The 23,808-nt window shown below is 38.8% G+C and overlaps 1 protein-coding gene across 3 annotated transcripts in view; it reads left to right on the forward strand.

Moving 5' to 3' along the window:
* RALYL (RALY RNA binding protein-like) overlaps nt 1–23,808 on the forward strand; it is a 378,245-nt gene that overhangs the window by 339,701 nt on the left and 14,736 nt on the right. For 2 of the 3 annotated variants that reach the window (XM_017826492.1, XM_017826494.1), the window contains 5 exons: nt 1,509–1,556; nt 5,119–5,282; nt 5,932–6,012; nt 14,443–14,556; nt 18,846–19,024. In XM_017826492.1, coding sequence (XP_017681981.1) covers nt 1,509–1,556; nt 5,119–5,282; nt 5,932–6,012; nt 14,443–14,556; nt 18,846–19,024 — 586 coding nt within the window. The remainder of the gene's footprint in view (nt 1–1,508; nt 1,557–5,118; nt 5,283–5,931; nt 6,013–14,442; nt 14,557–18,845; nt 19,025–23,808) is intronic. The other variant, XM_017826493.1, reaches the window with a different exon arrangement.

Below are 23,808 nucleotides of genomic sequence, written 5' to 3' on the forward strand. Positions count from 1 at the left end.
CAGGCCTGCTTTACTTAGTAAGTGTGTCACATAAAATGCATATAGGGCATTCTTTTCTCAAATAAATTACCAAAAGGACCACAGTCGGCTTTCTCACCTGGTGAATCTCATGATCTTCAACTACGGTATTACACAAGCAATCAACACAACTTAATCTATCATTTGCAATTGGGCACTTGCATCTGAAGCAGATGTGGCAGGGGTGGTAACTGTACCCTGACCTACTTTGATAGAATTCTTGACCCATTCTTCAAATTAGGTACTAAAATAACCCTGAAGACATTTTGCTCAATGTTCAAGAGCAGAAATTATCTATGAGTTCATTCCCTGTGAAGGAAACTTCTTTAATACATAGCTACTATCATCCAGGTGTCCCTGTCTATGTCAAGGGGGCTGGAACTAGGTGATCTTTAAGGTCCTTCCCAAGCTAAACCACTATAATTCTATGATCTCTCTCTATTTTTGGGGAATATTTTCTTCTGTGATTTGTCCTTTCTAACTCTCTCTACCGTTTTCCTTTCTCACTTAAAGCTTATCCTTTCCTATGATGCTTTCTTCATTCTTCTTACCTCTACTATTCATAATTATCTCTCTCAGACTGGTGAAAAACTTAGGGGTTGTGTTACTAGGCAGAGTAATAAACCCTTATGACTTTTCGACACAGAGCATTTGTTAGCTCATTGGTTTGTTGGTTTGTTGGGGGTTTTTTCAGATGTGTGAGATAGATAAGATTTCATTGCTGTTTCACCATAAAGGTAGAAACTTGCTAATGGAATGCAAAACCAGGAAGATCAGTCTAAGACTGACTTTGCAATTGACAGCTCAAAAATAGTTTTCCTGGACCTTTGCGATTTCCTACCTGTTTTTTTCCCTTGATGGTGCCTGTCTTTTCCCAGACTGCTATGTATATTCCTTTCTGAACCTGAGAGGAAATAATTTCTGTAACACTGCTGATTACAATATTCATTTTCCTAACTTTTTGCTTTTTCTCTTTATTATGAAAATAAATTTGGTGAACTCAAGGACCAGCAAGCAGCCCAACCATTTTCATGTTTCTCCTAAATCATTGTCTTAGCTCACCTACTCACTTATTTACCAATCTTTCACCTATTTAACTGTCTTCCTAATCCACTGATTATGTTATGTTAGCCCAGAAAAGAAGACGGTTTCAGTATTGGAATGCTAACTTCATCTGATCACTCAGAGAATTGCACTGTAATGATCCTCTAATTACAGAGCTGTCACGCTGTATTAAATCCGTTCTGTATGTGCTGTCAACTGTTTACATTGTTCTGCATGCCCCAGACTTCACATTTCCAAATATACTACAGTGATAGCTGACAACAGCATTGATAGATGTAATGAACAGTATATGGTTGTGCTGAAGAAGTGGAAGGACTTTGAACATATTGAAGTTTGAGAGCAAACCAATATTATCACAGAAGTTTTGATCAATGTGTATTTCTCTATAAATCAGTTCATTCTTGTTTTTCTGCTTTTTTCCACAGTGGTTATGTCTTTGATTATGATTACTACAGAGATGATTTCTACAATCGGTATGTGTGGCTATATTTTTGTACATCCTACACCATTGCTACTGTTTGTTTATAATGTAGTCTCATCATTTGGTCAAACAGGTCAGTTCTGATTTTACACATTATTCGTTTCATTATTTCCATTGTGTATCAGAAGACTATTTGAATATATCAAAACCAGAGAAGATTACCACCACCAAATGTATGCTTATTAAACAGCTCTTTTAATTTTATTATTCTCTAAGAGCTTTTGGAGCATTTGCTGTGCTGAATAGTTTAATAATAGTTTGACTGCTCACTGTTTCTTCCTACAGAGTTCTTCCAGGCCTACTTTCACTGCAAAACATAGTGGTTGTAAAATTCTTCAGTATGACATTCATGTCTTTGTCTTTTCATCCATACATATGAAAAGATATAGAATGTCTCCTGAAGAATGTTCTGAGATCATTTAAAAATCTAGAAGAACCTTGAGGGAAGCAAAAGCACAAGGTGAACTGCAGGTGTGTTTCTATAGGAGGAAAAGAATTTGAATACCTGAGCAATTGGAGATTCTGCCTTGAGTACATGCACAGCCTAGCTCAGCATTGTGAAAATTTATTTATTCAGATATTGCAGAATCTCCACAACACAGGGATAGCATGAATGATCATAAATAACCAACTCATCATCCAGCGGTGCTGTGTCTCTGCATTACAGCAGCTTGGTTTAGCACAGGCCAAGTGAGTCAGAGGGGAACAAAACATTGCTCCACCAATGTCTTCTAATTTGAGAATTCTTTTATATGAAGCAATGGACAGTAGCAGGGGAACAGTTCACACCCGGAACTTAAGTTAGCATGTGCTATATACCTTTCAGCTTAGGAACACAGTGAGAAAAATGTAAAAAATATTTTTCAGGTTTGTTTTTTCCTGGGGTTGATTCAATTTGAGCCACTACTTGGTATTGCATGTAAATCACCATGGGCCCTTTGTACAAGCTAAAATTAATGAGATAGGAACATATGGAGTGAAAGCCATCAATGCAGTTTAATTCCACTCAGTCCATCCTTTACAGTAGGAGCAGCTCATGTCCTGTAAAAAGTTACCTTCCCAAGATTATTGTGCTGAACTTCATCAGTGCAATTGTATGTTTTTAAACATAGTGTTTCATATCGATGACACATGAATACTAAAGTTACATGTGTTTCGTTTTTTCCCTTATTCTGCATGTTATGGGTAGAACAAATGGCCAACTATAATGGTTACACTTTCACAATGAAAGAAATATTTATGGTAGATTAAAAATTGTTTCTGTGGAGCCTACTGTCTGTCTTGGTGATTGTGTTGTTATGGAAAACCACTGAGAGTGAAATGTGTCCATAAATCTATTTAATAGTATGATTTTCTAATTTAGAAATCTTTCAGGATTAAGAAAGCAGAAACTTTATGATAGAAAACCTAAATAGGATAGAAAACCTAAATACGTCCAGCCTCACAAGGCTGGACATACTGATCTTCTGACAATAAAAAACATAGGATCTTTACCAGTCTCTGTTAAATACAAGTTAATGGAAGGGAAAGATTAAAAGCTCTATATAGTAGTCATGGAAAAGAAAATCTCATGGAGAATATAACATATCAACTACCAACATGTCTATAGGAATATAATTTAAGATTTATAGTCATGATTCTTTGAATTTTTGAACTTTTGAACTTCTGAACTTCCTGAATTTTTGTGTTTTACCCCAAACCATAGATCTTGTTTTCTAATATCTATTAATTTTCCAACTTCTCTGAAGGTAGAATACTTCTATCTTACCTTGACTAAAGCAGTGGTGGGATCAGAAAAGGGTGACAAGAATGGCTAGTGCTCTAAAATAAAATCTATATGAAGACAGATTGGCAAGATTGGGATTGTACATTTTAGAAGGGTGGCTGAAACAAAAGGCACAATTATGTGCATATTAGTGATTATTGGGGCAAAGAATTGCTTTAGAACTGAGCATTTCTGTTTGCCATTCCTCCTATTACAAGCACAAGGAAAACAGGCAGGGTACTTAAAAACTTATAAATGGAAGCATTCTTTTTTAAAAGAAAGCATATTATTGAAATGTATAGAACTTGGTAAAACAAAACACCAAGCCCAAAATCTGCATAAGTTCAGAAATAAGTATAGGAATAGATAGGTAACAGTTCTTCTATATATATTGAAGAAAAGGAAGCATAGTTTCACATTTCACTATATTATCTAAACATGAAACACTGGAAGCCATAAAAAAATCACCTTTGGAGGAATAATCACATGATGAACATGTGCATGATAGCTTAAAGTTCTTCTGAAACTTTTTTCCAGTAATGTCAAACAGCAGATAGTCACCAACCTGCAGATCATCCACTATGATAAGTGATGTGTGACAATAAACACTATTATTTACATTAAAAGTAAAAAAAAAAAAGTTTCCATGTTCATCTTCATACACAGTTATTTAGTTATGCTCACAGCGGCTAGAAACTGCTTATTTGTGAGAATATTTGAGGCCATGGAGTTCAGGTTCAGTGGGGGTAACAGGATCTCTGTGACACATTTTGTAGACAGCTACAGAAAAAGAGGGAGATGGTTACATTTTTTGTAAGATTACAGTATAGACAGAAGTAAGAACCTAGGATTTAAACACTAAGTGTTTACTTGACAGAAAATGAGTTAGAAGATTTAAGTTTGATTCTGCTTCCTGTTCAGCACATTGTTAGATGCTGTGGTGAGTGAATTACTGTTTCTTGTGTGCCTGTTTTCAAGTGTGTATCTGTAGTTTTTATTACCTTTTCTACTGCCTTTATTTTCTTCTACACAGGCTAGTTATCTGCTATTGATAACTGTATTTTTAGGACTGAGCAATTCTGTTTGGCAATAATAGCTCATTTTTTTATAGAGCATCTTTCATTGGCTGTAGTGGTAAATCTCTGAATATCTACCTTCTAGTGGTTTTGATTTGAACAACACTTTTTTTTTCTAGTTAAATATGCCTGGGTATTTCATTGCTTTTGCACTAATTCACTCTTCAATAATGAGAACATATGCAAAGACTCTTGCTATTTTACAAACTGCAGGATATTTTTTATAGAGATGGTTGTCTTCAGAAAAGTTCTTTTTCATTTTTTACATCTTTAAAGATAGCAGATAGAAAGCTGGAATTTAAGTCATGCATGTAATAAAGGACCTGCAATATCACAAAATGTACTACTGTTGGCTGTTGTACTCTTGTACAACAAAATGTACTACTGTTGGCTGTGTGCAATGAAACGATGTGGACCTGTGGAAAGCAGGTTATGGATTTTCCATACTGCAAATAACAGAGTCCTATAATGCATCCTTTATTTAAATCATGCAAAAAAATAGGACCAGAGCTATGCACTGGTCTGTGACTGAAATCTGAATAAGGCACTTAATGTGCATAGATCCTTGAAATGTAATTTGACTGTGATATAAAGTGATTAAGGTTTGAAAGGCTAATTTTCTCAAAGATAACATGAAAATTTAGTTGACAAGGCTTCCATGACATGAAATCACAGAAGGTTTTATGGAGTTCGGCTGACTTAATCTTTTCTAGGTTGTTTGATTACCATGGCCGTGTCCCTCCACCGCCCCGTGCAGTGATTCCACTGAAACGTCCTCGTGTGGCCGTGACAACAACTCGTAGAGGCAAAGGGGTTTTCTCCATGAAAGGAGCATCACGATCCACCTCAAGTGGGGCTTCTTCCTCAGGATCCAAATGTGAGTTGCTCATATCGGTTGAATATTATTGAAACAATGATCCTAGCAATTTCTGCAAGCAGACAGCTTCTACTGTATAGCTCTGTTGCAGTCATTTCCTACCCTCAGTCTCTAGCTTGAAAAACTGGCTGTTTTACCAGAGCTTCCAGGCCTTTCCTGCAAGTCAAGGAGCACACTGATGACACTTTTGGAGAAAATTCTTTCAACAACATTTGAGCTGCTTCCTTGGCCTCAGAAGAAGCCTGTTTAAAGTCTTCTATCATCCCAACTGCTCATGCATCATGAGGTCTTTTGTACAGCTGGTACTAGAGCAAAGATAATAATCTTGTTACAGACAGAGGCACAATGACTTATGTGGAGATGAGGATTGTATGTAAGATGATGTGATGGGCTGGGAGGGGCAGGGGAGGTTGGGTTATGTGGTTTTTTTTACCAGATTCTTTTGAGGATAGAAAGAGGCAAAGTGTCTTTGTCTGTTTTAAAGGAAGTTCAAAACAGGATTGGCAACTTGGGGTTATTTAACCCTTCTTTAGTGAGCTGGCCTTAGAAGAGCTGATGAACAATAGGCATTCCCTCCTCCAAGTTCATCAAGCTCCCCACTACATAGTATGTCCTGGGAACTTCATCTTCCTCTTCGTGCATCTTTCAGCACCCACCCGTCTTCCCCTGCCCCTTATGTGGAGTGATACTGTCCTTGGAAGCATCACTGGAAGAGGAAGAGAAAGATCAGGTAGGGATCAGATATTAGAAAGAATGGAGGAACTTCAATAAGACTTTTGCAGTACCAGAGTGGCCAATAAAACATCATGCTGTCTCACATGTGAATCCATCAACAGTACATCTTACTGCCAGAGGAGTTAATTATAGCATCAACAGTACCCAGTTATATATTGCACTTGAATAACATATCCAAATCTCACACACTAGTATCTAACAAAGAATTTGGACCTCTAGGGAGCCCACCAGGATCCACTCTTAATCCTACTGTATGACCAGATGATATCAGAGATCTTGAAGGAAAACATGTAATAAACATGTGACTGAAAGAACGGACATGTGGTAAACAGAGCTAAAGGTAATGTTGTACACTCAGGAGCAAGGATCTCAAACCATCCTTGGAAAGGATAACATTCTGAAAAAGAGATACTCTCTTACCTGTACAGTTAAATCATTCATAAGTCTTCAGTGAATGAATGGCTAGATGTCCATTACCAAAAAGGGGAGTTTTCACACTTAGCAAACAGGAAGATATCTAAATTTAGATGTCATGTTATGAAGCTCACTCAGACCCTAAGAGGATTACTGGGAGTAGTAACACTTCCTTTGTTCTCTGGAAGATAAGCATAAATCTAGATATTTTCATACACATCTTGAAGTTATCCACTTGTCCATAAATGCTTTTTGCCTTTCCTCAGTACTTTAAGTGATGAATTATGTTTTTTCCTATAAATTTAAAAGAAAGCATACAGCTCAAGATCTTCAATTTAGAAAATTTGGAATTTAAATTATTTTGTTAGTCCTTTTCAGCCCTTGAGTCCCTGGATTTTCACACAGTGAATCAAAGCTTTAGTAAGTATATACGCTTACAAATTCATTCATTATATCTCATTTGTTCATCCTTTACTGTTGTTTTATCCATATGAATTGTTAGTCATATCAGTACATTCAATTTGGTAGTTATCCTAAAGCATGATCTAATAAGAATGGACTTTTTGGACTCACTTTGCCTTGAAAAGATGAATTATTTTCAGATAAGTATTTTACATTTTTTTCTCATTGTCCAGAACTAGAATAACTCTAAAGTTCTTCTAGAGAGCTGAGGATCTTAGTGTATTGCAACAGATGTCAAGAAGAACTGTTGCCCAGAAATCTGGATTTTCGTTGTGGTGAATGAGACAGAAAATATTAGATTAACGTATACATATCTCTTCCAAATATAGATATCACCAAATTGGCTTTACTATTTCTTCTGCATTTCAAAAAGTGTTTTTTAGTACCACGTCAGGACTTAAGTAATACATATTATAGGATTCAACTCTGGTCCAAGTATCCATAGTCACTTGCTATAAGACTTCCAAAATACTGTCTGCGTAACATGGCAAGTGTTCCAGAACCTATAAATTATTCAATGGAAGCTCAATCAGGAGTGCTCGAGTCATAACAGACAGTGTTATGCCCCAGTGAAAGTATCCTTCAATGTACTCAGGTGTGATCTGAATTCTAAAAATGTCAGTCATAGAGCTCCAAGTGGCAAGATCATCCTTGGATTCAGCTCTTTAACACTTAAGGAAGAGTTGCAAGATGCATCACTAAAATATTGTTTGACATTTTCACCTTTCTTGTGTTTCTACCCTTAGTTCTTTACAATGGCAATTGGAACAAAACTGAAGAGGCTATTTATTGTGATGGAATAAATTGCACAAAAAATTCTTTCTGCATGCAGCACATCTTTAAAAGGAGTCAGACACACAGTATACAGATTTTCATACTTAATTTCCCCAAAGAATTACTTCCCTTTTTATGAAGTTCAGCCAACCCATCATAAAAGTAGAAACATGATTTTACTGACTTGAACAAGAATGTAATCAGCTTATTGTAAGACCTTTATCAGAGAAACAATGGAACTCAGGGGCTTCAATTTGGAAAGTGGAGAATGTATATTTTGTGGCTTCCTTTGCCATTTTCTCGGAGAAGTATGTAGAATTGTGGGATGAAGCAATTTAATATTTTGTTGCCCCTCACTCTATGCTGCTAATCTGACCCCTTGAACTAAGGCACTGTTGATTCTAATCATAGTTTATTGCTAGATAAATAAAGGATTCCTTCAATAAGGAGAAACATAGTTCTGGGAAGGAAGCTATTTTGAGTTTTAAATCAAATGTAAGACCATAAAACAGCTTAAATGCAAGTTCAGAATTAACAATGTCAAAATGGTATTGCCTATGCTTGAAAGAATTCACCCCCAAATATCAAAACCCTCATGGGATCACATCCTCTAACATACGTTTCAGATGTAAGTAGAAATCTCATAGACATAAGTCTTCTCCTAGGTTTTCTCCACATTCAGACTGAATCCAGAAAATTAATACATACATATCATATTAAAGGTTAGAACACAGGAGAGCCCTCAGTCAAATTACCCAAATTAAAAGGACTCACTTCTGAAAACCAGCAATCCAAAGACAGGATTTTGTTGTGGCACAGAGCAAAAATGTTACAAAAATACAAAAAATGCCTTGCTCGTTGATGAGTACATCTGCAAAAATAATGTCTGCCAGCACAGCAAATTCTTGCTTGACCAAAAAGTCACAATATGTGTTCTAAGTTTGCTTCCAAAACATGAAATAGGAATATTTGATTTCTTTCCTAAATCTTTAATTTTTCAAAGAACAGTTGACAGTATTTTGTTTTCTTTTTAACTCCAAAGACTTGAAAACACTAAATCGGCATTTCCAAACCATTAGAAGTTATGCACAAAATTAAACATGTTGGTGTGTAAATCACACATAGTAGTTCTTCATGCTAATGGTATGAAACAGCAAATTCAAATCACTATGTAGAACTGGGGAAAACTCACTTTTTCTGACAATATAGAAATTAAAGCTCTCAGGGTATGCACTTTAATTTTACAGATCTGAAATAAGGAGGAAAATAATAATCAAATCTTTTATACCCCATTTACTTGCGATTAAGGACTAGACACTTAAGATGTTACAATATGTATTGAATTATGTCTTTAAATGAATTAATTTTCACTCGTATAGTTTATATTTAGCTTCATCAGTTAACTGATTTTTTGGTGATAAGTAAATAATAAAATATGATAAAATAGTTTGTATTAAACTTGAAGGGCTTAGATCAAAATTCATGACATTTTTTTCCAAAGAAATCCAAATCATGCTTTCTGGATGAATCAATTTGTATTTATGGCAAAAAGCGTTTCACAAATATAGCTGTAGTTCAATAGCAGCACTTTCATTTCTAAAAATGTGATTGACCTTAATATTACATTTCTTGCTTTCACCTCGGTGTAGATTATTTCCTTTGGTGTTAGATACATCAATGAAAGATGCACTCCAGAAGGCCCAAAGGGCTGGAAAGGGTCACTGAATCAAATTCCACACTGCTGCAAGTTGCTGCATCCTCTAATCCTTTACGCTTCATTTTAAAGTTAGTTAATGTTTGCATTTTTTCTGTCTCTGTTTCTTCTAATTTCCAGCTTAGTTTGTTTCTCCTTTGTTCATATTCATTTGCTCTGCCAACACTGTGTTAGCATATAAGTTTTATTTCTTTTTACCTTCTTTTTTCTCAGATAAGCAACCAAAATGCTTCTGTCACAGTACAGGCTGTATATGTAAAATGGAAACATTTTTATGGTCATCTTCACAGCCCTACTCCATGCATACCTGCTAGAATTCAGTGGTTCAACCTGGACTCACCTTATGCTCCTTACACAAAGACATTACACTTCTCCATCTTTAGGAATACAGCATTTGACAAGTCCTAGCACTGCATTTTATTTCTCAGGGTTGCATTATAGTGATAGCCTACTGTCAACCCAATGACAATTCTGTCACTGTCTTTTTCTGCTGAGTGCTTTTTAGTCTTGGTGCTAAGAGTAGGAGTTCTGCTGTTACTCAATCCAGTGTAGGATTTTTTTTTCAGTGCAATTGTATCTCATAATTTTTTCTAATGTAACATTCCTTAAAATCACCTGACCCCTCCCTCCATTCTAGTTCACTGAATAGAAGACACCTTTCAATTTTATGCAATCCGTAATTTTCATCTACTTATTTACTTTTTTTGCATCAAAGTTGTCTAAGATATTTAGTCATTTTGGTGCCAGTGCTTGAGGAATTTCACTAGTGATTTCTTTCCCTTTCAATACGTGCATTTCTGTCAACTTCTTTACTTATCTGCTAAAAGGGAAAAAACCCCAAACAGTAAGCTACTTTAATTTTCTGTTCTATTACTCAAAAGCGGATGAACAGATATTTTGGACACATGAAGGTCTAATGTCATTCTTACCAACAGCTTTATTTCTTGTCTGAGATCAATTTAAAAAAATCCATGATGTTTTAAAGGAGAATTTGTATGTTCAAAGCAGGACACCTCAAGTACAGTATTTATAATCTCTACATTTTTTCTTTATCATAACACTGCTTTAAAAGCCTGAAGTTATTGAATCACACTGTCACAGGATGGTTGACCTTGGAAGGGATGTCTGGGGAGCCCAGAACTGGACACAGTACTCCAGAAGTGGACTCAAAAGTGCTGATTAGAGGGGTGTACTGGGTTTGGCTGGGATAGAGTTAATTTTCTTCACAGTAGATACTGTGGGGCTGTATTTCGAATTTGTGCAGGAAGCAGTGTTAATAACACAGGGATGTTTCAATTACTGCTGAGCTCATACAGAGACAAGGCCTTTTCTGCTTCTCACCCCACCACACCAATGAGCAGGCTGGGAGGTGCACAAGGAGCTGGGAGGGGACACACCTGGGATGGATGACCCCAGATGGCCAAAGAGATGTTCCATACCATGGTATCATGCTCAGCAATAAATTAGGGAGAAGGTTGCCCAGGGCTTGTTCAGGGACTGGTTGGGCAGGAGTTGGTTGTTTTTTTCACTTCTATTCCTTGGGCTTTATTTCTCTCTCTGTTATTTTCATTTTCACTATTGTATTATTTTTATTTATTATTATTATTGTTATATTATTCTATTTCAATCAATAAAATGTTCTTAACTCACTAGTTTTCTCAGTTTTACCCTTTCCATTTTCTTCCCCCCCAGCTTACTGGGGCTTGCAGGGGAGCAAGAAACTGTGTGGTGCTTAGTTGCTGGCTGTGGTTAAACTATAACAAGGGAAAAGATCATGTCCCTCAATCTGCTGGAAAAAAAGAAAAACATCTCGCTAATGCAGCCCAGGATGTTGACAGCCTTCTTTGTCACAAGGGTGTATTACTGGCTCATGCTCAACTTGTTTTTCATAAGGGTCCTTCATAATTTTTCTTTAGTAATTGCTGCTTTCTACAGAAATACCCACTACAATATTATTTGGAATGGAATTTCTCTAAGAGAAATTCCCCACAAGTTAAAACAGTAGGCAACTCAAATTATACCTTAACTCTATTGGAAACAGGGAGAAAATTTGTTGTGCGGATTTGTTGAAAATTTTTTGTCTTTTTTTCTTTTAGTCTTTTTTAGTGTTAACTTGAAGTGATTGACTGTATGATAACAGAATCAAAGAATCATTTAGGTTGGAAAAGACTTTCAAGATCATCAAGTCCAGCTTTTGACCAACTACCACCTTGTCAACTAGACCATAGCACTAGGTGCCGCATCCAGTGCTTTCTTGATCACCTTCAGGGATGGTGTCCCCACAACCTCCCTGGGCAGTCCATTCCAATGTTCAAATTGTTCTTCCCACGAAGAAATTGCTCCTAATGTCCAAGCCAAACCTCCCCTGACACAACTTAAGGCTATGTCCTCTGTCCTCTCACTTGTTACCTGTGAGAAGAGGCTGACCCCTACCTTGCTACAACCTCCTTTCAGGTAGTAGTAGAGTGATAACATCTCCCCTGAGCCTCCTCCAGGCTAAACAACCCCAGCTCCCTCAGCTACTCCTCATATGACTCCGTAGACCCTTCACCAGCTTCACTACCTTCATTGCCCTTCTCTAGACTTTCTCCAGCGCCTTGTCTTCCTTGTAGTGTGAGGGGCCTAGAACTGGACGCGAGACTCAAGGTGTTATCTCACCAGTGCTGAGTACAGCGGCACAATCACTGCCCTGGTCCTTCTGGCCACACTATTTTTGACACAAACCAGGACGCCATTGACCTTCTTGGCCACCTGGGCACACTGCTGGCTCACGTTCAGCCAGCTGCTGACCAGCGCCCCCTGGCCCTTTTCCACTGGGATTTGTTCTTTGAATCCTCATTGCTGTGTCTGTGTTCCCTCTGGTGCTGTCTTCTTCACAATCTGTTTTTTCTAGGGACACCACAGGGAAGACCCTGTGCAGCAGAAGGTTTGATCTGAGTTGAACAGCAACCCTATGTATGTGCCTGTTTCCTTACCAAACTCAGAAGTGTAAATGTCTTCTGCTTCGCTTAGACTGGAAACAAATACCATTAGGTCCTTGCAGTGTCACTTCTGAGTTTTGACCTTTTAGGCTTGGCCACACTTAAGTTTGCCAAGCAAGGCACCATCTCTGACACAACAGCTTGGCTGCACGAGATGTGTTGCCCGCTGGCTTCATAATGGGTTGTTGTGAACACTCAGTGTTTCCCATTGGACCGATTCACACCATTTCCCTCTGCACTACCTTGCTACTCCAGCATGGACCAGCCACTGCCCCTGAGGAAGCAGTAACCTTCTGAATATACAGTTGTCAAAATCTTAACATTTTGTTTCAGATCTGGAGGATTGGACAGTGACGCGTTATTTTTCTAAGAACATTTTAAGGCCTTGCTCTATAAGTACACAAAGTAATTCCATCAAATACTGTGTAACATATAAGAGTCTAGCACAAAGTTTATTTTTATGCTTTTTTCCCTAAGTCCTACAGTTCATTCAATATGAGATCAGAGGTTTCAGCCTATGATAGTGTGAGATAATGCAATTTCTCAACATGAGCACATGATTAAACAAGTGCATTACTGCATATAGCAACCTACTGCCTTTAGCTGATGTTATGACTGTAATGCACATAACCCATACTCTAAGATAAAAAACCTTGATTTCAATCTCAGTGAATGTGTTATGAGTTTGGAATAAAGCTGATTTGAAGCAAACACACACTCATTTACTACCACTGAAGCAGGCAATAACTTGTCTGCACATTTCATCATCACATTGACTGCCCAAAACAAATTTGGGCATGATGAGATACAAGACACCATGATGATATACATGCCCAAAAGTCAATGAACAGGACTGATATAGCAAGATGCAACCAGGAGATCCTTTTGACAGAAAGGGAACATGTCCTTCTTCATAGCAGAACATCCCTTTTCCTGGGCACAAACAGGGCCCTCCTATTGTGTATATTGATGCTCTGGATACTGACACCAAAGTCAATTCATATCCTCCTACAGCAGTGGTAAGGATGGATGAGTAACACAGCTCTTCCATTGCTAGTCACTCACAGTGGTGGTCCATTTCTTCCTACAAGATTTGTAAGAATGACAGTTGCGTTACCTACTCTTGCCCTTTATAAATGTCTTTATTCTCCTATGCTAGCACAAGGTTCCCATTTTCTTGTCTTGACCTTTTCCACATGATATCCTAGCACAAACAGGGCAAGTGAATTTGGTTGGACTACTTACTGAGCATAAAAACATGTCCTGATAATGCCGTAATAATGAGGTCATTTATGAGGGCTGCAGTGCTGTTTCTTTTGAAGCCAAAACACCTCCAAAGCAGCTACTCCTTCTTACATTAGACAATGGGAGTGCAATAAGGAACAAAACTGAAGAGTAATGCAAGGCAACAAAGATTTGGAAACTTCAGCTATGAATTTATAGGTGTTGCCTCCATGTCCTTGTCTGTGCTCATAAAAAGAAATATTTTCATATATTATCCATAGCTGGAAAAAGTACAAAAAATCACCAGAACTGAAAGCTTTTGAAGCAACAAAAATTAACATCTATTGCAAGGAAGTTTTGTCTGGAACATAATGCTACTTTCCTGGCTACCCTAGCACTTATATTAGTATTCACTCTTGCTGAAAAATATGTACTGTGAGGGATCTTTTTATTGTTGTCACTATTATACAAAATAGTCCAACAAAATCTCATTGCAAGACTAGGAGTTGTTGGTGATATTTGAATCATTATTTCACTATAGGATGTTTTTCAGTAAAAGTGACTTGGATTTATGAAGAATGCCCTTGAGATATTTTGCCTGAAATTATTATTACAGAACAATACACATCACATAGACTCTTGCCATCAGGGATTAGAATCCTCTGATTTCCTAGGATTCAGCCTTTTAACTAAAAATGTTAATGTTAAAAGCTAAATCTCTAAAAATACTGACAGAAATGAGGGAGCAGACTTTCTACTAGAGAGAAAAGAAAAAAGAGCATGTTTTGCTTGAGTGGGGGAAGGTCACCACAAATATAGTTTATTTCATGGTTTGCATTTTACTCTCTTTCCACAGTGAAATCAGATGAGTTGCAAACAATCAAGAAGGAATTAACCCAAATCAAAACAAAAATTGACTCCTTGCTAGGGAGACTGGAAAAGATTGAAAAGCAGCAAAAAGCTGAAGCAGGTAGGTAAAAGCAATTTGTAGTGAAATGGATTAAATTAGAACCTTGTTACCAGTCAAGCAGATAGACAAAAGAGAATGGAAGCTTTCCAGAAATTTTGCTACATAATGAAGGCCTGAAGCAAGGTAAATTAACTCTCAGGTAAAACTATTATGAGGATAGATTAATATTCTTTACAGAGCATGCACCATCATTGCAAGAATTGCTTTCTATGGTGTAGTATGAAAAAAAAATCTTTCTAGATGTTCTGGAAACAAAACATCTCTAAAACCTGACTGAACAGAAGTAAGTTAAGAGCTTGTTGACCATGGGGACAGTAGCGCTATCCACATTAAGAATTATTAGCTGGTCTATATCAATAATTATTGCCTGAGCAATAGGCAATGGTCACAAGTTGAAGCAAGGAAAAATTTCTGTTTGATATAAGGAAAAGAGATGCAACTAAACAATATGGCAGGTTGCCCAGAGAGACTGTAGGGGCTCCATCCCTGGAGATGTTCAAAACTCATTGGGCCAAGATCCCATGGACAAATCCAAGTCTGTCCCTGACTGGACTGGATTTGAAAAGTCCAGAAATCCCTTCCAACCTCAGCTTTTGAGTGAAAATATGGTCTTTTTGTAAAATTGGCCACACCTCTCATTTAGCTTTTCTCTGGCTTAAAATGTTTTGTTTAGAAGCAAACCTTGGAAATAACGAAGTCCAACTCTGCTTTATAGTTTAATCGAGATCTTTATTACTGTCATTGCAGTGTTCATTTTTTTAGCTGAATGATCTCACTTGGCAGCGCTTTAAAGTCATGCTGAGAGTTACAAGGTTGTATTTTCACCATGGTATTTATAGAAAACAATCTCAATTCTTCTGACTGTCTATGATGTTTTCTTTGCCATTTCCTTATAGATTACATGGTATATCTTTGTACAGGAGCTGATTTGGTTGAGAGCCAGCAGGCCAATGGCAGATGTACCTCATGAAAAACTCAATGATTTTTTCCCTGTTCCATTCATTGATGAAAACTTGTTACGCACTGTGTGAAATGTATGAAAGAAATTCTGCCTCGGAACCCACAGCTGCCTGGGTGTTTGGGCAGTAGCGAGCTACATGAAGCCAAAAATCCCATCAGGACACATAAAAAGAGTTCCATCAAGACTGAGTAACACATTACTGGGAAATAGCAGTTGAGGGCCATGGACCTGACATGGGCAATATAGATATTTAGGTCTGGATCCCTCCTGTTCCCAAGTAACTTTATAAAAAGGAAAACCACTTAAAAAAATAAACTACCTTCTCTTTAGAATCACTTTCTAAGTCTCTTTTGACAACAAGGACCAATCCCTCAGCTGTTATATTTTATCTCACAAAGTTGAGGGTTTTTTTCAAGTCTAAGGTAAATCATTAGTACAGAGTTTGATTATCTCTTTCAGGAGAACTGTACACAATATGTGTTCATTATATTCTATTTTGAACTTTATGCAAGTTAGACAAAGTTGGTATAATCAGTGAAGATGTAATTACAAGGCATTCCATTGAATCACTTGTGTACTGAAATACTCTGAGATGGTGCAACCCTACTCTAGGGAGCTTTTATATAAAATCCATTACTATGCAAAACAATCTGCACATCATTGTACTTTGATATCCAATTTTCACTTTTGCTAATGGACTGTAGTGAACTCATTTAAATAGAAATCAGCTCAAGGAGGAAAATGTTGATTTGTATTGAATCATAGTGTTATGCCTTTTGAAGACAAGCAATGAATATCCTGAAATTGCAAAGTGGTTTCAAAATGTTGAAGTTTTAAAACATCAGGTGCAGAACCCATCCCCCATATCCCTTGCCTCTCAATGGAGTGTGTGAGGAGAAAAACACCTCTGAGATACCAGTAAGCATGGAAACCCATTTAAGTCTCCTGAGCTGACGAGGAGAGTTATGCAGCCTGGCTGATTAGTCTGCAGATGATTGATTCAGTAGCTAAACCATTTCATTTACAGTCTCAGACATGAGGTGATGAGATGATTTTATTCCTTCTCTGTGGTTTGGCAATATTAATTCTTACTTTCCTCTGCCAGAAGGTGTGGCCTCGCTAAGACTGGGATCAGAGAGAGGATCTGTGTCTCATTTACACAAAACAAAAATCAAGCCATCATCTTGTCCTTTTGGTTTTTTAGGTTTGAAGCACTACCATGAAGAATATTTAATGTTTAATCTTAAAAGTTGTTACATCTGGAGGAATGTGACAGGTTACAAGTGGACAAGCTCAGTGCATGCATTGCTTACTGCTCTACAGCTGCATGAAAACTCTACTTACAGTACCAGCTGATGTTCTATCTTTTTCTGTTATTAAACCTCGACCATTCCGATAGGGAGAATATGGATAATAGGATTTCCTACACATAGGAAAATTGTAGGAATAGCTCCGTTGTTTGTAAAAATCTGAATCAGGAAGCTGGGAATGTTTTCATGTGACAAAATTGTTAAAGAATATTCTCCCTGTAGTATTAGAGATAGGGGCTGAAAGTTAGGATCTTAAGTTTAGCTTCCCAATAAAGACCAAAAGAGTTGGGTACTGAGATGGTATTTTAGACTCCTCTGAAGAATCAAGTGTATGTTCTCATTAAAACAATTAAGTGACCTAATTTTTTAGTAGCTGCATCCTAGAAGGTTTCTCATTTAAATGTATTGAGTCTGTCATTTTAGCAAACCTTTTTTAAAAGCCTTGACCAAAGTTGATTCAGTTGTCACTGCCACAGCTGAGTGTTCTCAGAAGTGGCTTGAGACAGGAAGTGGTGGGGCCAGACATAGTAGGCATAGCTGATTCAATCCACATTTCTTTGTGCAGTAAGGCAGGTAACACAATGACTTATAACTAGCATGATATTTTACAAAACATCTTACCAATAGAAGATGAGGCTCCATGGGCTGAATCTTCTGCTAGTACAGTACTGTTGGAGTAGCTATCTAAGATGACTTTTAATTCTTTAAATGCAAGAATCTTTCTGAAAACATTAGGTGACTAAGGGAGGAAAGCTTAATTGTTCTGTGTCTTCAGTAAACCAATTTGAAAATGAGGGGCTAAAGACTAAGAAAGGTTAAAGAGATGAATGCAACAAAATAGATGTGCAAAGGCAAAAGGTAAAACAAATGTCTTGCTTTAAGACTATGGTACAGAAAAATACAAGCAGATTTGAATAGTATGTGTAGCTGATAATAATTTAAGGTAAAATAATAATATGTTCATAGACCTGAAAAATATAGAGCTCCAAGGCAATCCTTGATTCATTGACTGTCCAACAAGATACGTGATGCACTACTAGCGCTACAGAACAGTCAGTCTTATAAAGAAAGAAATGGTTTTGTTCTAGAAATTTCAGCATTCATCACCCTCATACTGAAAAGACATTGTTTTTCTAGCTACCAGTGCAATCAATTCTCTGGCCCCTATTCCCTTTGAGTATATAAAGCTTTTCATCTAAGCTCCCGATGTCCAGAGGAATAAGACTTTATCCCTCCAGCCACTCTTCTGGCTAGTCAGTCTCTGTCATTCCTCCATCAATCCTCCTCTGGATTTCTGCTGCTGGATGAAGTTCATCAGCATATCCAGGAGTTTTGCAATACTTAATCATAACAACACAGATATCTGCATGAAGCCAGCCAGAACAGATACTTCAGACCTCCATGGAAATGGTCTTTCTTTTCACCATTTTGTAAAAATATAGCAAGCCTATATGAGGGTAACTGGAGAGGGGCAATCTCCAGTTAGTTCACCATATTATGTCAATGAGGAGTAACTGTCACTTTACTCCATAAAAAACATAATAAACCTGACTAGAAAGATTTGTTGATTATCTATAAAGTTGTTGAGATATATTCACAGGAAATTCATGCAAATTCTTGTTCAGTTATTAGAAATTAACAGCCTTCCACTTAGAGCATAGAGATTTATGTACTTCTCATTGGCTGCATATAAATAAATATATGGTAACTATGCCAATTGGATTCCCAAGGCAAAGTCAAGTAGAGAAAATCAAAAAGCTGGATCCACTGGTAAATGAAGCCTTCATCCACTGCATGGGATAGACGATAGGTGACCATGTTGATACTGTGAATGATTTATACACTAATTTTTGAAAACAAGGTTTTCAATCCTATTTGCCCGGTGGATATTATCACACTGAGTTTTACAAAGCTAGCACATCTGGAGATGGAAAGCTTAGGTTTCTTCCTCAGAGCACTTCCCTTTGCCACCAATAGGAAAGGTTACTGAATCTCTATAGAGTATGTTTTCCTTACAGAAGCCCAAAAGAAACAAATGGAAGATAATGCTGATTTGATTCAAGAGGAATGCATATCAGAGAATGCAGATAACTCTACGGAAGAGCCAATTGAAGGAGGGCCAGATGCAGATGGGGATGGAGAAGATATGACTGATGGGATAGAGGAGGATTTTGATGAGGATGGCAGCAATGAGCTGGTAAGGAATAATCACACCATGTCTGTCTATATGGTTCCTACAAGTAACCACAGAGAACCAACAGTTTGGATTAACAAAATAAGCTCACAGCAACACTGTGATGTTCTGTAACTAGTGCATAGTCCTATGCTCTTCTTACACTGCAGTATCAATTAAGAATAGGAACCTCTGAGGAGAAACAAGAAAAATATATTTTACTACACTTTGTTATTTCAGAAAGGAAATTAAATGTACATTGAATTGGTTTACATTTATTATTTTTTGTTTACTGAAATGTAGATGAGAAAGGAAATTATAGTGTGCTGGTTTTTTTTTTTAACTGAAACATTTCAAAACTAAACAAGATTCTAGAATGGTGAACCTTTTTGTTAGTAAACAAGTGCTCCCCCACAGTCCCCAGTCCTTATCTTCCATGTATATACTCTGCAGTGTTGGCAGATACAGATATTTTTGATGAAAGGCTGCACCTTTCATGAAATGCCCATCATGGTGCTAAACTCGTTAAGTTCTTCTAGAGCAACACTAAAAAAATATTTGGAAAGTCAAATTTATACCTTTTTATGCATTCCTAATAAGAATGGAACAGTCACATTGGTTTAGATTCTGTAGTACCCTCCATCTCTTCCTGGCTTTCACATTCTTCTTCTTTGAGAAGAAAGCACTTCTGTTGCTCATTGTCATTGCTTGCTATTTAACACATATTTATTCATGAGTGCACTGTAAAGATCATTCAGTGAATCCAACAGAAGTCAGTTAGCAAGGGACCCTGATGAACCAGCAGCAAGTCTGGAGCAACAGAGCATGTGAATAATCAGTGGTTTGTATTGCTTGCTGCAAATGCAATTTAAACCTACTTTTAATTTGCAGGTTTGTGTCCCTTTAGCCAACACAAGACCCTCTTGATTTTATATATCCTGAATAGTATTACCCCCAGGAGAAGCTACTACAACCTGAATCCTCTCATACTTCAACAGGGAGATTTTGAAAGAAATTAGAGGAAAAAAGAGAGCTTACCAACTATGGAAAAAAGGGCTGACTACTCATGAAGAGTTTAGGAATATAGTTAGGTCATGTAGAAAGAAAATTAGGGGGACAAAGGCACAATTTGAACTTAATCTAGCCACTTCTGTTAGGGATTAACAGAAGCGTTTATACAAATACATCAGTAGCATAAAGCCCCCCTGTAATTGAGGAGGAAACAGCGACCTGCTGAGTCACTTGGATCCTCATGAGTCTATGGGACCAAATGGGATCCATCCTAGGGCAATGAGGCAGCTGGCGGAAGAGCTCGCCAAGCTGCTCTCCATCATCTACCAACAGTCCTGGCTCACTAGGGAGGTCCCAGATGACTGGAAGTTGAAGAATGTCATGCCCATCCACAGAAAGGGCTACAAGGAGGACTCGGGAAACTACAGGCACATCAGCCTGACCTCAGTGCCTGGCAAGGTTATGGAGAAGATTGTCCTAAGTGCAATCACACAACACCTACAAGATAGACAAGGGATCAGACCCAGCCAGCACGGGTTTAGGAAGGGCAGGTCCTGTCTGACCAACCTGATTTCCTTTTATGATCAGGTGACCCGCCTGGTGGTTGTGGATGTAGTCTATCTGGACTTCAGCAAAGCCTTTGACACCGTCTCCCACAGCATACTCCTGAAAAAGCTGACAGCCCGCAGCTTGGACAGGGGCACTCTGTGCTGGGTTAGGAACTGGCTGGATGGCCGGGCCCAGAGAGTGGTGGTGAATGGGGCTGCATCCAGTTGGCAGCCAGTTACTAGTGGTGTCCCCAGGGATCAGTGTTGGGCCCAGTCTTGTTTAATATCTTTATTGATGATCTGGATGAGGCGATCAAGTGTACCATTAAAAAATTTGAAGATGACACCAAGTTGGGGGGGAGTGTTGATCTGCTGGAAGGCAGGAGGGCTCTGCAGAGGGACCTGGACAAGCTGGAGAGATGGTCTGATTCCAACAGGATAAGGTTCAACAAGGCCAAGTGCCAGGTCCTGAACTTTGACCACAACAACCCCATGCAGCGCTACAGGTTGGGGACAGCGTGGCTGGAGAGCAGCCAGGCGGAAAGGGACTTGGGGGTTTGGACTGACAGGAAGTTGAACATGAGCCAGCAGTGTGCCCAGGTGGCCAAGGCGGCCAGTGGCATCCTGGCCCGTGTCAGGAACAGTGTGGCAGCAGGAGCAGGTAAGTGATTCTTCCCCTGAACTCAATGCTGGTGAGGCCATACCTGAAGTACTGTGTCCAGTTCTGGGCCCCTCAGTTCAGGAAGGATATTGAGGTGCTGGAGAAAGTCCAGAGAACAGCAACAAGGCTGGTGAAGGGACTGGAGCACAAGTCCTGTGAGGAGAGGCTGAGGGAGCTGGGGCTGTTCAGCCTGGAGAAGAGGAGGCTCAGGGGAGACCTCATCACTCTCTACAACTACCTGAAAGGAGGTTGTAGCCAGATGGGCGTCGGTCTCTTCTCTCAGGCAACCAGCAGTAGGACAAGAGGGTATGGTCTTAAGCTCTGCCAGGGGAGGTTTAGGTTGGATATTAGGAAGAAATTTTTTTACGGAGAGAGTAATCAGACTCTAATTGGAATGGGCTGCCCAGGGAAGTGGTGGATTCTCCGTCCCTGGAGGTTTTTAAGATGAGACTCAATGTGGCACTCAGTGCCATGGTCTAGTAACCATGGTGCTGATGGATCAAGGGTTGGATTTGATGGTCTCAGAGACCTTTTCCAACCTGGTTGATTCTATGATTTTGTGACTCTATGATCTTTTAACATGCACAGTAGAACAAATGACATTATACTTTTTTCTCAAAGGGGCAGGTTCTCCTGTGCAAGTATGAGGGATATCTGTAAGAAGCTGTCACTCTGAATTTGTAGGAATTTGAAATATTGTAATTAATAAATAGTTATAAATATATTCTCCCACCATGGCTAATACCTGACCAGCTGAAGTGATATTAGCAATAGGGGTGATCACAGTTTAACAAGACTGGTAGGTTTTACAGTAATTAGGCAATAGACTCCTATTAGACAACTCAGCGGGGATATTGATATACAGTATATTAGCCTCTGATTGCTCAGTACTGTCGTTTCACCTTGTGGATATGACATATTTAGCATGTATCTACACTACATAATGACACATGAGGTAGAAAAATTTTTTCATCTCTCAGAGGCCTCAGTAGGAAAAGATCTAAAAAGCAAGCAGCATAGAAAGTCTTCATTAACTGTGAAAGTCTGGAATCGGCACAGCCATGTTTGCACACCACTGCTTCCAAGTTAAAAGATCTTTCCAAAATTTATGTTATGGGATTAGTTGAAGTGGCAGTGTTTTGCAGACACAGCTCCAAACACAGCTCAGAGGTCTGAGACACACATCTAAGGCATGGTGGGGAACCATCTCCAGTTTCAATGCATGTCATTACTGACCGCATGACTGCTGGGAGGAGACAGCTCACTGCACGTAGACAGTGGTGTCCTCTGCACCCTAGCATGGGTGCTATCCCCCCAGTCCTGACATGATGGCAGCAAGAAAAGACCAAGGAAGAGGACTTATGTGCATTGCCTCAATCAGGTACAACCTGGTCCAATGCCAGGGCAGTGGAGCCAGCCAACCTCATGCCTTCCACCTTCACAAAGACTGGGACCCTCCAGCTGAGAAGTTGTTAGCATTGTAAACTTTAAAGCTTAGAACCAATATTGACAATCATGTAAAATTCCTGTGCTTTTCATCCTCCCTTATCATTTCCATCAGCCTTTGGAAGAGGCCACTTCACCTTAGTTTCCTGCCTGCTATGATGGGGTAATAACACTTTCCTTTGCAAAGCCTGCAGAGAACAGTGAATACAAAACTGCAATGGATAGGATAAAGGATTGTTTGGAAAAGGATTACTTCAAAGACATCTCAGGCTATAGGTGTTTTCTCAGAAGGCAATTATAAATTGAATTATGTGTCTTTCATCTATCATGGCTAGGGTTTGCGAATGAAGATTTGGGAAGGGCACTACCCACGTTTGTTGCAAGCGTGTTGGTGGTTAAAAAGGTCAATACGAGATAGACATGTCCGGTTGCAAAAGGCACAACAGAAAGACTCCTTAGATGGTATATTCTGCAAGGCACGATTCTTTCTGCATTGTCTTTTCTCCTCAAGGGTGATCCTGCGTGCTTTCTCAAAAGCATCAGCAGCGTTATAGATAGTGTGTCTCCAGGCCTTCCAATTGGAGGCCAGAGTAGACCAGTTATGGTGATCAATATGGCCAAGGCTGAGATGTTGTTTCAGGGAGTCCTTGAATCTTCTCTTCGGAGCTCCTCTCATGCGGCAGCCGGTGGCAAGTTCACCATAAATCAAGATCTTAGGGAGGCAGTGGTCCTTCATCCTTGAGANTGAGGTGCCAGTTGATAGAGAACTTCTGTCTTCTTTAAGCTGACTTCCAGCCCAAAGAGCTCAGCAGTGTCTGCAAAGCAGGATGTTAAACGCTGTAGAGCTGCTTCTGTGTGAGCAACAAGGGCGGCATTTTCAGCATAAAGCAGCTCCCAGACAAGATGGTTTAAGGTCTTGGTGTGGGCCTTCAGTTGCCTTAGGTGGAATAGGCTTCCATCAGTATGGTATCGAATGTAGATACCGTCCTGATCATCGAGGTCTGCCATGGCCCTTTGGAGCATCATGCTGAAAAAGACTGTGAATAGGGTTGGTGTGAGAACATAGCCTTGTTTCACACCATTAGTTATTAGAAAGGGCTCAGAAAGTGCATTGCCAAGCACTTTCTTTCATCTATACTTTT

The sequence above is a fragment of the Lepidothrix coronata genome, unplaced genomic scaffold, assembly GCF_001604755.1.
Source record: "Lepidothrix coronata isolate B3197 unplaced genomic scaffold, Lepidothrix_coronata-1.0 Scaffold127, whole genome shotgun sequence".
Taxonomy (NCBI): domain Eukaryota; kingdom Metazoa; phylum Chordata; class Aves; order Passeriformes; family Pipridae; genus Lepidothrix; species Lepidothrix coronata.